The 12,496-nt window shown below is 45.8% G+C and overlaps 1 protein-coding gene across 1 annotated transcript; it reads left to right on the top strand.

Moving 5' to 3' along the window:
* Window positions 1–267: 267 nt before the first annotated feature.
* Window positions 268–8,596, top strand: LOC135396456 (isotocin-neurophysin IT 2-like). Its single transcript, XM_064627437.1, has 5 exons — window positions 268–448; window positions 7,819–7,921; window positions 8,000–8,067; window positions 8,121–8,316; window positions 8,369–8,596. The coding sequence occupies exons 2-5, from the start codon at window positions 7,846–7,848 to the stop codon at window positions 8,431–8,433; spliced, it is 405 nt and encodes a 134-aa protein (XP_064483507.1). The 5' UTR covers window positions 268–448; window positions 7,819–7,845; the 3' UTR covers window positions 8,434–8,596.
* The last annotated feature ends 3,900 nt before the right edge of the window (window positions 8,597–12,496 follow it).

Below are 12,496 nucleotides of genomic sequence, written 5' to 3'. Positions count from 1 at the left end.
CAAGGTGGCACCAGCTCCAGAAGCTTTATATAATGGCGACAGAGCCAGCGGACTCCTGTTCCAGGCCCGCACGGGGTCCTTACTAACGCGGAAGAGGATCCTGCGACATGCCTCCTGTGCGACACCGATAAAGAGGAGGATGTGCGGCACATCCTGCTATCATGCCCAACATCGGCAAAACCAATACGTAGCTTCCATCCCCGGATTTAGTGCAACAAGCAATAAGATCATAATGGAAACGAAACAACCTTTGCTGGCATGGGAAAATGCCACAACAAAAGACCACCCCATTAAGAAAGAAAAAGAAAACCGAAACCCATGTGACCGTCCTCCGGCTAAAATAGTGACTACGATAGTGGCCAAGCCAACAGTAAGCCGCGCTACCGAGCCAAGTCAAGCCGTCCATACAGGGGAAGCTCCTGCGACATCTCGTGACCAAGTGTTGTATGTATGTATGTGTGTTTTCTCTTTATATCATTTATACCTTTCCTTTTATATTTTTGAAATCTTCGCCTGTGGTGTTTCATCGCCTGCCTTGATTGAAAAAGGATTAGGCGAGACTGAACCTAGTGCGGATAAGGTACTGGAGGTGATAGGCGATCGAAACATTCGATAAAGGGATAAAAGCCCAGTGCAGGGGACACGTTGGGGCGCCTCCTTTTCTCCATGCGTTCGGCGCAAAGCGGCGACGCGTGCCTTTCCATTTTACCGATACCGTTTAGCGCCACGATTGGTTCAGTTCCGTTCCTCATTTGGGACTACGCATTAGTATTCCTTTCCCGCAAGAATGCCACCGGAAAAGCGCCCTTATACAGACATCCAGTTCAGCCACCAGACGTGCAATATCCTCTGTTGTCATGCACCTGCAGCAGAGCCACTGCCACTGTCCTTCACCGAATCCGCCTTCACGCACAGCTGGCTTACACCGACACCACTATGTCGACAGAGCTCTTCAAAGTCGAAAACCATAAGTCACATCCTGCTCGAATGTCCCACCTACAACGAAGCACGCAAACGGCTGCTCAACACATGTGCTTTGGTGGCAACTCGCCACTGCTGCTCTGGTCGCCTTCCTAAAGTAAACGCGGCTTATATCGCGAGTGGAGTGGAGGCCTGTTTCTTTTTTATTTTCTGCGTTTTAGTCGTGACGCTGCCAGCGTGGCCAACCACGGCGAGCAGTTTTCATCTTCACCACCACCTTAAAAAGCAAGCGAGCTGGTGTCATACACCCGATGGATCATAATTCAACGTGAGCACTGATGAAGATGACCCAAGTGCAACTAGTCTTCATATTTAACGAACTGTACTGCGAAATGCAGCCTCGTTCTGAACTTCCGATACATGACGTACATTGTGATGCGGTTATACGCCCCGTTGAATTGTTAGAGCCTCAATAAACACTTTGCGATGCCCGACGGAAGTAGAGGCGCATTTCCGCTACGTCATGTTCCCACCAGGATGTCACCTGACTGGTCCACAGTTCTCGCCGCCGACGTCGTGAAAGAACCCGAAACATTTCATGTCAGTGCCTCAATGCCAGGATTATGTATTGATAGAACACAAAATTCGTACAACTCACATTTATTGAAGGTTGAATGGCAAGTAGCGAGCAATTCGAGACAGCAAATGCAAAATGTGCAGCAAACAGATTATGTACAACTCATGCTCCAGATCAGAATGTACATAAAATACAGAAAGCCCATTGAGCCACACCACATAATTCTGCTTAACTTTATATCGTGCAAAAAAAAATTTTTTTTTTAATTTACCATGACCAACACATATACACTGCTGACCTCCCTCCCGCAACAGGAAACAGTCATGAAGTCACATTAAAACCCCATCCCGAAACATTCTCCAGATCCAAGAGTGTATAGGGACACAACAACAAGCGATTGGCAACATCTGCAATAGCACAGGAGCCGCCGAGGCATGCACTCGTTGCAGAAGTATAAGTTTATTCACGGACTGCCGCTTGCACACTCTTAAAATTGAACTTCGCCTCATAGCACGCTCCTAGCCAACCATCACCCCGAATGACAACGTTCTCGCCTTATATTTGTTGAAAACGGGAGGAGGAGCCTATTTTGTGTTCATTATGCACGGCACAAAATAGGCTCCTCCTCCGGTTTTCAACAAATCAGGGGCGATCGAGAACGTTGTCATTCGGGATGGTGGTTGGAGCGTGCTATGTGGAGAAGTTCATTTTTAAGAGTGTAGTCTTCTCTGTATCCACAAGCACGGTTGGCCAGCAGTGTATGGTGTTCGTCACCCTAATAGATTTCGACGCAATGCAAGAATATAACTGAACGCGCACAAGAAACTCCCCTATTTCCATGAGACGAACATCCACGAGAAGCCGAGTGAGTGGGTGCCCGAAACTTCTGGAACCGAGTTGGTGGATGCTTGGATTGGTCGAAACCATTGCCTGATCGCTCAGATTCACCAATGGCGTATCTTTCTCCGCCCTATCGTATTTGTCTATCAGTTCGTGCCTCACTCCCATCAAGCTCCTTTCTGGAATAGCTATACACTCTAAAAACATAACTTGACCGCATAGCACGTATAGTGCGCCAATCATTGTCACGAAGATAGGGTTATCGCTTTTGATTCGAGGAGGCGTACGCCTTTTTGTGCCAATTACCCTCCTCGAATCAGAAGCGATAACCCTATCATTCGTGGCAATGGTTGGCGCACAGATAGTACGAGTATATGTACGGTAGAGCCCTGCACGGCCCGACCAGCCCATCGAAAAATGGCCTTCATGTTTTTATGCGGCGCGGCCCGGCCCGATGGCCTGCTGAATAGGGCCCGGCCCGACCCGGTGACTTAGCGCGTGGATCCTGGCTAGTATTTCCACATAAGCGTTTCTAGAGCACAAAAATTTCAAAGTAAATTTATAAGAAGAGAAGACATACAAGAACTGTCGGTTTAACAGCACGAGACCAAATTAAATCCAGGACGGGCTAGCGCGTTACCGTTACACTACCAAGTTTTTGTAGATGTAGAGGATGCCGTTGACAAACTCCTCCCAATCCTTACCCCTCTCACAAAGCTTTGCGAACGTGTTTGTGAAATACGTGTCAGGAACAATGTAAAATGGCTTTAAGAATGTTATAGAGGGTCTAATCACACGCAGTGTCCCTTGCTTGTTTTTGCAAATAGTATATGCAGAAGAATGACGCAAGCACGTGATGATATGAAATAATAGTACAATTCAGAAGTGTGAAAACATGTTGAGCATTATTTCGTCAAACTGTCGTTCAAGCTGGCGCGCCCTCTCTATTACAAGAGTCAATCAGGCCCCGATTAAAAACTTGGTAATGAACTTTATTTCACACACTTGGTCAGTCACCAAGCTGCATTTTCACACGTATATTTGTTTTCATGCCGTCGCATATGACTGCTTCCAGAGTCAGAGGGTACGTGCTTGAAAAGGAAGTCGCAGGAATGCGTTGTTACGCATTCTGCAACTTCCTATTGAACCCTCTGACTCTGGCGCAACCAGCATGAATACAAATAGACGTGTGAAAATGCGGCTTCGAAGCCTTATTGGAAAAAACATCCGCTGTTTCTCGAGTGTGAATTTTATTAGGCTACGCTCCACCCTTACTCTTCGAGACGCGTCCCCTTCTTCCATGCCGGCGCAGTTGTTCTCATTTTGTACTTAGCGCTTTCGTCAAATCGCATCTTTACTGGCTGTGAGTGCCGATTGACACGAAACACAGCAGGGTTTCTAATCGAGGCACGAAATATTAGCTTACGTCAACAACGTCTCGAACTGCGGGAAAATCAAACCTGTAACCATAGGCGCCGACCGCGTGTCGGTGTTTGGGGTCCTCAGCCCCCCTGAAACTTTCAAATGGAGGGCATGGCCTTATAGTGAAGATGAACATTATGAGGGATATCTGACAAATCGTAAGAGTTGATGCATTCAAAAAAGCCCCATACACCCCGCTTGATTCCTGTGCACGAAGCGGGGCTTATGCTTATCGTCGCTATTCCATTCATGGCTGACTTCATTCGGTGAAACTCCTATTCTGTCTCCATTTGTCCTTTACGTGTATCCTGTACGGTAGAGGATCCAGCATTTTTTTCTCAGGGTTGGGCTCCGACAACATGCTATTACATGCGCTACCTAAGGTCAATTGAAGCGCTATGTATCGAGAGAAATTGAGGGGGACCAGACCATGCCCCCCTCCCCCTACTTCACCGCATAGCACGCTCCTAGCCAACCACCACCTGGAAGGATATCGTTATCTGCCCTGATTTGTTGAAAACGGGAGGCGTACGCCTTTTTTGTGACACTTATGCTGTTCATAATTGTCACAAAAAAGGTGTACGCCTCCCGTTTTCAACAAATCAGGGCAGATAACAATATCATTCCAGATGGTGGTTGGATAGGAGCGTGCTATGCGGTCAAGTTCATTTTTAAGAGTGCACGCGTGATTCGGGCATGAACCAATTCAGAAATGTGAAAATCAACCCGGTGGAACATTATTTCTTGATGTAGGCGTTTTAGCTGCTTGTTCCCGACACGCGTCCACAAACTGACTGGTTCTCACTTGCGTACTTTATATTAGGTTATCTAAATTAGAAAATAATTTTTTTTTATAACACCTCGTGTAATGCAATATATTTTTGGAATGTGCCATCCGGGTTTCTCTCTGCAGCGCGTGAATGCTACACCGCTCTACCAATAGACCTCTCCCTGTTTGTAAACAAATGACGTCATAGTGTTCGACAGCGCCACCGGTTTGGTAGAGTTGAACTATGCTCGAAGCTATGGGGGTCTTACGATGGTACCTGAAAGGGACGCGAGTGAGCAGCAAAGTGAGCTATACGAGCAAAATACGAGCTGCCACTTTCAAATACAGGTTTTGTAGCTCTCCTTGGAACACCACGCAGAACCCGGTGTTTGGATCCGTGGAACGCAGCTCCGATCGGTTTCAGTCTGTCTACCAACTTCATGATGACGTTTCTCGGGTAGAGGTTTATTGAGCTTCCAAGGGTGCGTCATCTCATCTCCCTTTCACATTGACATTTTTCTCACTCATGCACACGACGGGATGGATGGCAGCTGTTGAACATGAGACAATTGATGTTCTGAGGCTGGAACAACACAGAAAGGACAAATACATACAAAGCCTCAAATTGCCTAAGAAATTAACCGAGAAAGATGAAAGTCACTGAAAAGGTTAGCCAGCTGTGACTCTGCTGGATTACCGATCCAGGGCTCTACCAGTTCTCTCACGTTAAACTAGTCCAGCCACAGACTTGAACCCCGACTGAAAACAAATTACAGTACGTAAGATTGCCATATTTGACGTTATGGAAGACATTACCTTCACGAAGGGAATACCGAAACTGTTCTTTTTTTATCAGCTGTCGAACGATGTTTCTTTGAGGTTGAAAAAATAAAATTGATCCGAAAAATGCGACGATGGTGGGCTCATAAAATCGCTGAGCAAATGTCCGTTGAGGAATTGCCCGCTTTCCATCGCGCACACCTTCATTTGCAAATGTCATTGTTTCGGACGACGCAAGGTTGTCGTCGGACGAGCGCATTGGTTTCTTGGAGACGTCACCATCGGGGTGGGGAGTGTGCCCACTTGCCGGCACGGAACGGTCACCGAAATCGGGACCCAACTTTTTTTCAGTGCATCACCGCATGCTACCCGAAATGCACCCCGAATTTCGGCCCAAGACTTCTGACCTTGGGGGACATCGCCTTTCAACCATCCAGTTCAATGAGAACCCTGTATTTGGACAAAAAATGTAGACAACTCCGACTTAACATAACAAAATAACAAGGTTTACTCAGACGTTTCGTCCGTCATGCGACAGACATCACGGACGAAACGTACGAGTAAACCTTGTTGTCTACATTTTTTGTCCAGTTATGTCGTCTCCCGGCTTTGGGAGTATGGCAACAGTTGACCCGATTGCTACGTCATCATTGCTATGGTTCTCCTTCCATTGGATGCTTGCCCATTTCGGAGGAGAGCCGAATGCGGCCCGGAATTCTGTTCTCCGAAAAAAGTTGGGTCCCGTATTCGGTTCGGAAAGAATTGGAACGCTCACCCCTCCTTTAATCCGGATTAGGGGATGTAACAGATGTGGGCAACGCGCATAGGAACGGAACGAGCACGTATGAGACTGCGAGCTATCGGAACAAAGAAAACAATCCTATTGGTAGCTCACCATACTATTGGTGCGAGAAAATGTAGTCATTATTATTATTGCTACTACTACTACTGCCACAATAGCCACAACAGATTGCTCGTTTTGATAGTTCTTTCTTGGCTGTCGGATGACTCACAACAAAGGCTATACTCAGCTAACTCCATATGCATCATATCACCAGGTATTGTTCATGTTGTTGTGAAGCACGTTATATATAAACGTGCTTCACAACAACATGAACAATACCTCGTGATATGTTAGTATACTGTACTCTCGGACCATAATATGAAGACGTAGACGTGCATTCAGCGGAGTATGGCCGCAATAAATATGACAACACCTTCGGCCGAACTGAGATTTTGGCCGCCGTAATGACACACTCGGGGATTAAACGATTATTGGCCACGATGATGTTTTCAGTCGTAATGAGATAGAATCATGCGGCAGAGTATTCAATCCTTGAATTGCCGGGAACTCCGAGGCGATATGTAGCCTGTGTCTGAAGGTTCCTTCCCAAAGTGTTCTCCACAATATCTGGAAATTTAGCTCCAGAGTGACCTTGCCTCGAAAAGCGATTGTGTGTGCCGCATTTTACTCTGCTTATGTATGCTCATTTTCCAATTTCCTCGAATTTGCTGGAAATTGACGAGTTCAAGAGCTAACTAATGAACGTGCTCTCGGAATCCTGAGGTTTGCCAGTTCCCCCTGAAGTCGGCCCAGGACGCATACCATCTGTCTCATAGCCCCAGTTGGCAGATAAAGGGCATTTTATGAAAACACTCGAATAACGTGTATACTCTGAGGGTGGGATTTGACTGAAACGAGCGTATCCATGAAGGATAAAATGTCTTCCTGGAAAACAGTGTCTCGCACTTATGTCACTCGGCTTCACTGAAGCGCATTCGCGGCCCGGGACAAGCTCAAAATGCAGTGCAGCATATACACTTCCCGTTTTAAAACGTCTCGCGATGAAATATAGATACAAGCGGCGAGCTGCTGGTGGGATTTTCCCTCCCCTATACCCTGAAATGAAAAATAGCCCCGGTGATGGAAACGAGACGAGAATCTTTTGTGATTCTTTTCGTGTCTTTTCCTCGGAAGACGATAAAAGGAGATTTGAGACGAATCTGACAAAGTTCGCAACCCATACGCGATCTGAAAACACTCGACAGTGACCAGTGGTCGGAGAACAATTTCCTCAAAAAATTCCCGGATTCAGCTTCAAAGGCTTCGTCAGAAAGTTTCTTTTGTCTCGGGTGCTGCCAACCTGCTCATCCGGGAATGACTGCCTCGTAGAGAACCAGATTTGAAAGCACAACTTGGACGAAACAAGTTTTAAGCTCATTTTGAGACAAGTTCGCAAGATCATTGAAATGCTTTCAACTTTCACCGTGAGCATCGTAAGAAAGAATGTTTTACGTGGGTTCTGTGAACATCCTTTTACTCGATGTGTCAAAGAAACGTTTTCTACGTGACTTTGCAAATAGTTGATAGATGATGAACACCATCTAAATGGTTTTATCGACGTCAAATAATAGCGTAAAAAAAACAAAGAAAAAAAAAACTTGTCGTATTTGAAAAGCTTCCATCGCGAGCGTGGTAATCCCGACGGGAGGGGTTTCAATATTTCAGCAATTGCGCTGTCACCAACAGAGGCTGATGAATGGGCCAATGGGATTTGCGGCTTCCTATATAAGAAGTGCATCCGGAGTTCTCTTGCGCATCCGGAGCACAGGTAAGCTTCGGAACGTTCTTTGAGAGGGGTTTCAGATGCCGTTGATGTACGTATCACTCTTGGCTGTGGTCGGTATAGTCCACACCTGCTTCATCACAAACTGTCCACCTGGAGGCAAGAGGGCTTCAGAACCCATCTCGAGGATGGTAAGAGGTTCATTATCTTATCGCCGCTCTCAATGTATGAATGTTTACTGTAGTGTCCTCGGTGTGGGCCGGGCAATCGAGGCATTTGCTACGGCCCCAATGTCTGCTGTACCGGGATATCGTGCCTGATGAACGAGAACCTGGAGTCGTGTCGCGCGGAGGCACTTCGTGGCCGGTTGTGTCATGTGCCTGGAAAAGCATGCGGAGCTCAGGGTCGCTGCGCCCTGCGAGGCTTTTGCTGCCAATCAGGTGACACTTTCCCTCCCCCCACCCACATTTCTTTCATAATGCCAATTTTCAGATGGTTGCAAGAAAGACGATTCATGCGACAGCCAAACGATGAAGGAAACCTTGTTTTGGGCATAAAAATCCTTTCATTGCTCAATGATTTTATTCGGAGCACGTTTGGAGGATTGGACACAAGAGAGATATTTCAAAGACCGCCAAGTGAACCCATCTACGGAGGAGGCCTTTTTTAGACCTGGCTCCGTGAACGTTGCTTCTCAATAAAATGTCGACAAAAATAAAACTCAGCTTCAATGTCAGTTGAAATGCATATCGACGAAGTGTTTTCTGTCCTTGAACGTAGGACCCCAAGGACTGCGCTTGTCCTTTTTGTCGTCCTTGAAGGATTCTTTCTTGCTGGACTTTGCGTCCGGTGGTTCGAAATTCACCTTCCTGAAAGGAGAACGGTGAAACGGCGTCGAAGGACAGCTTAAGGACATACCTGACGATGGGCATGGTGGGACATTCGCCTGGGCGCATTTTGCTTCTTGGTTTGTTCCTATGAGCCTCGTATTGTGCCCTAGGCAAAAATGTGCCATCTCAGACAATCGGAAAAATACACTCGTTTCATGGCGTGGCAAAGTGTTGTGCAAAGTTGGCTGTTGCCGAGATGGCCTTGTGAAAAACCAGTTTGCGCTGAGTTGTTGCTGGGCGGGAATGCCGTCCTAAATAAATAGCTCTTGGAATCGGGATAGAAAACTAACTAACCATTTTCGGGGTGAAAATCATCTCTGCTTTGGTAGACTCACCTCAAGGAACGTGGTGCAGTTGTGTGAGTACACGAAGCTCCAGAACGTTGCCGCTATTTCCCAAACGGCTGCCCCGTCGGGTTAGAATGGTTTGTAGCAGCTGGTCAACGACTGCAAAGATGGTGACTTGGCTACGCATCCGCACGTTCTTTGCAAGAGATGGAAAAAACGCTCGGCTCGCGATGCTTCCGTCTTTTATAGGAGGGAGATGGCCTTCCCTCGTCCTCCAATGGGCGCACGTGACGAGCGGCACGGCGAGACTACCAATGAATGACGTCACCAGAAATGATTGCCACATCGACGGTCAAAAATGTGTGTCACACTGTTTGCAAACCGAAAAAGCAAGAAAAAAAACGATTTAGACCTCTTTGGAACGATGATTGCTGAAAAGACCAGCAAGATTCTTCTCGTTCAGAGACAGCTTGATAACGCGTGCCAGTAACTCGAATAACCGACCAAGAAACCTCTCATGGGAACCTTCAATACAATCTAGTAGAAAATACATTATTGCGTAAATATTGTTGTCGAGTGGCCGGAAGCCAACAGTTGGCGACGTGTTTATCACGTGAGGTCATTCAACCCCACTTCGTCCGCTAATATATTATTGCGTTTCAGGTACAGAGATGGCGCCACTCGAACACCACTCTGCAGCGTCAAAGAAAGAGCCGCCAGCGGCAGGATGTTTTGTTGGTTGGGTCGGTACCACAGACCACAGGTACCACACCGTTATGCAGCAAATTGGAACGGTTTCACTGTTTATTAAGTGTTCGATGCAATACGACAAGAGGGCTGGAGCCTCATTTTGTGATTTTGATGTCAAATTCTGTCATATATATATTTCAGGGTTGCATTATTCTTTGCTGAGAGAATGGCTGGTGAAGGACCCTCCTAGAAATAATAGTCAAATTCAAAATAGACCAGAAATCTAATTCGCTTTAAGTGGATATCACATTCACAATTCTCATTGAAAGTGACCAAACTTTCTCATTCCGAATCGACAATTTTGGACAAATACCTTATAGAAAACAAGGGGAATTTAGTGGGTTTGAATGAGAAATCATTGTGTGAACGAAGTGGAACCGCGCTCAGTCGCACCCATTGGAGACCAGCCTAGCTTCCCATTCCCAGCATACCTTAATTCCCACCACCACCCGTTGAAGTCACATTGAAATTCTTATTGCTGATGCACTTTTTGAATGTACGTGCAATGACTATTCTGTTGCATTAGAAAGCATGTTTCCGCTATAAAAATGAATTACACAAAATACCGTTCCTGCTTGGACATTTATTCTTTCATATATAAAGATGCAGTGGATTTGAAAATATTGCAAGTGGCAGATACAAAGTTGAAAGTTATTTGTCATGTTTTTATAAGAGTGAATATTCACCAAGCGGTTGAAATCGCTAGCAAGGCATAGTAAACACTAAGAACAGAAACCTTAATGAGCACTTACATGTTCTGAAACAGAGGTGGGCAAATTACTTTTATTTTGTAATGCATTGCCATTACTCATTGCTTGTATAAAAAACTAATGCATTACATTACTAACATCGAAAAAGCAATGAGTAATGTAATGCGCATTAGTTTTTTTATACAAGTAAGGAGTAATGGTAATGCATTACAAAAAATTATTTCCCCACCTCTGTTTCACAACATGTAAGTGCTCGTTAAGGTTTCTATTCTTGGTGTATGTCTTGCTAGCGATTTTCATTGCACCACGTGAAGACTGGGAGCATCCAGTTTTTCTTCTTTTAGCCCGCCTTTAACAATGAGCTCGGGGCAACAAAGAAAGAGAAGGGCCCACCCAGCCTGGGGAATTCTGCAAGAGTTGAACAGCCGGCGGTGTGTGTCACAAGTGTCCACATGATGATATCATGATGATATTTTCTCGCATTTGGAGTAAAGGATAACGAAATAGAAACATAGCCTGTTTTGGTATGGTACCGTGTTAGTTTCTCTTGTGCTGTCGAGGTCGTTTTTCTGCCAGGACAGAATTGTAGGGCTGGGTATACGCCTCGTGGTGGCCACGTAGCGGTGGGAAAGTGAACTTTTTGTGTGAGTCGTCCGATATCGAAACCAGTCAAAAGTGTATGTGGCGGGCGTCATGAAAACCAAAAATGTATGTAACTTTGCCTATTTCAATCGTTTTAGACTGCGAACGACTAATTTCTGTCGTCAGCGGTCAATAAGGCATAAGACTATATGCAGAAGCAGGCATGTGAGCGTTATTACAATTCTTTGAGCTGATTACCTGAGCGGACAAAGCCACAAGGTCCAAGCTAGTTGGAAATTCATGTCTGAATTGAGACCAATTAGGATCATTGGCCTAAAAAAGACTCCACGGAGTAGCTTATTTTGTGCCACGTACGTACCCGTTGGGGCATTCTCGGCTCCCTGGTTGCGTGGGCGGAAATAATGGTCCCGCGGCTTCTGTGCGCCAAAAAATACAGCAGCCGTTCTGGAGAGCTGATGAAACGGATCCTATCATCTGTTTGTCTTGCAGATTTGTCGGAAAAAAGATACTCTTTTATAACAGGACGGATTACATAGAGTAAGCAAAGAGGCACATTACCTTCTGCATTCGTACGAATAAAATAAAACACACATAAACGCTTTGCACTGAGCTCACTAGCCTGGCTCCTACCTCACGTTCGCTGTACCGGGGGGTCGTTGGATGTAGTTCCCAATTCAACCTAGTGTTACAATTTCCAAATGAAGCTAGTGTCTTCCTATTGTTGGTCAGACAGGTTTTACAGTTGTTCTGTCATACTCTCTATGTCGATGCACCGTATCTTGAGCAGAAGCAGAGTTGAAAAGCCAATGAGTGAGAGAGGCCTCGATCAATCGAGCACTTGTTTGGCGCCGCCACTATCGCTGTCGTTACTTGTGTCTCCTTTCTCCGAATATTAACTGGTAACATGAAAGCGTCTTTTCCGAGGACAGAATATCAACAAGGGCGAGCTTCCGCTGCGGCCACGTTTACTACAGCGTGAGGGCACGGATCAACAATTGCGGTTGACAATTGTTGTTCGCAAGTTGATACATGACCTTGTTGACTAAAACAGAGACGTTTTTATTGAGGGTAAACAACGAAAGAGCGATTGTAAGTGCGTCTACATTCAGACAGGCGCTGCTAAAACAGGGAACGTGAGGCATGCCGTCAGAGCGCAAAAACGTTTTAGCTGATAGAAATCAAACGAAAGTCTCAACTCCCATTTCAATTTCAGGGTTACTCATGCACATATCAAGTGGGGCTGCATGTTGCAAGCTTTATTTACTTATTTATTTTTTCAGTACATCAGTACCAAGGTTCAGGAGCTTTTATTTTGCACATCTTGGCCCAGCTGCACTTGGTGCAGAAATCAGAAAGAGGAACAACATATGTTCACGCACA

The sequence above is a fragment of the Ornithodoros turicata genome, chromosome 1 (genome assembly GCF_037126465.1).
Source record: "Ornithodoros turicata isolate Travis chromosome 1, ASM3712646v1, whole genome shotgun sequence".
In the NCBI taxonomy this organism is placed as follows: domain Eukaryota; kingdom Metazoa; phylum Arthropoda; class Arachnida; order Ixodida; family Argasidae; genus Ornithodoros; species Ornithodoros turicata.
This window is presented reverse-complemented; position numbering and strand designations above follow the sequence as displayed.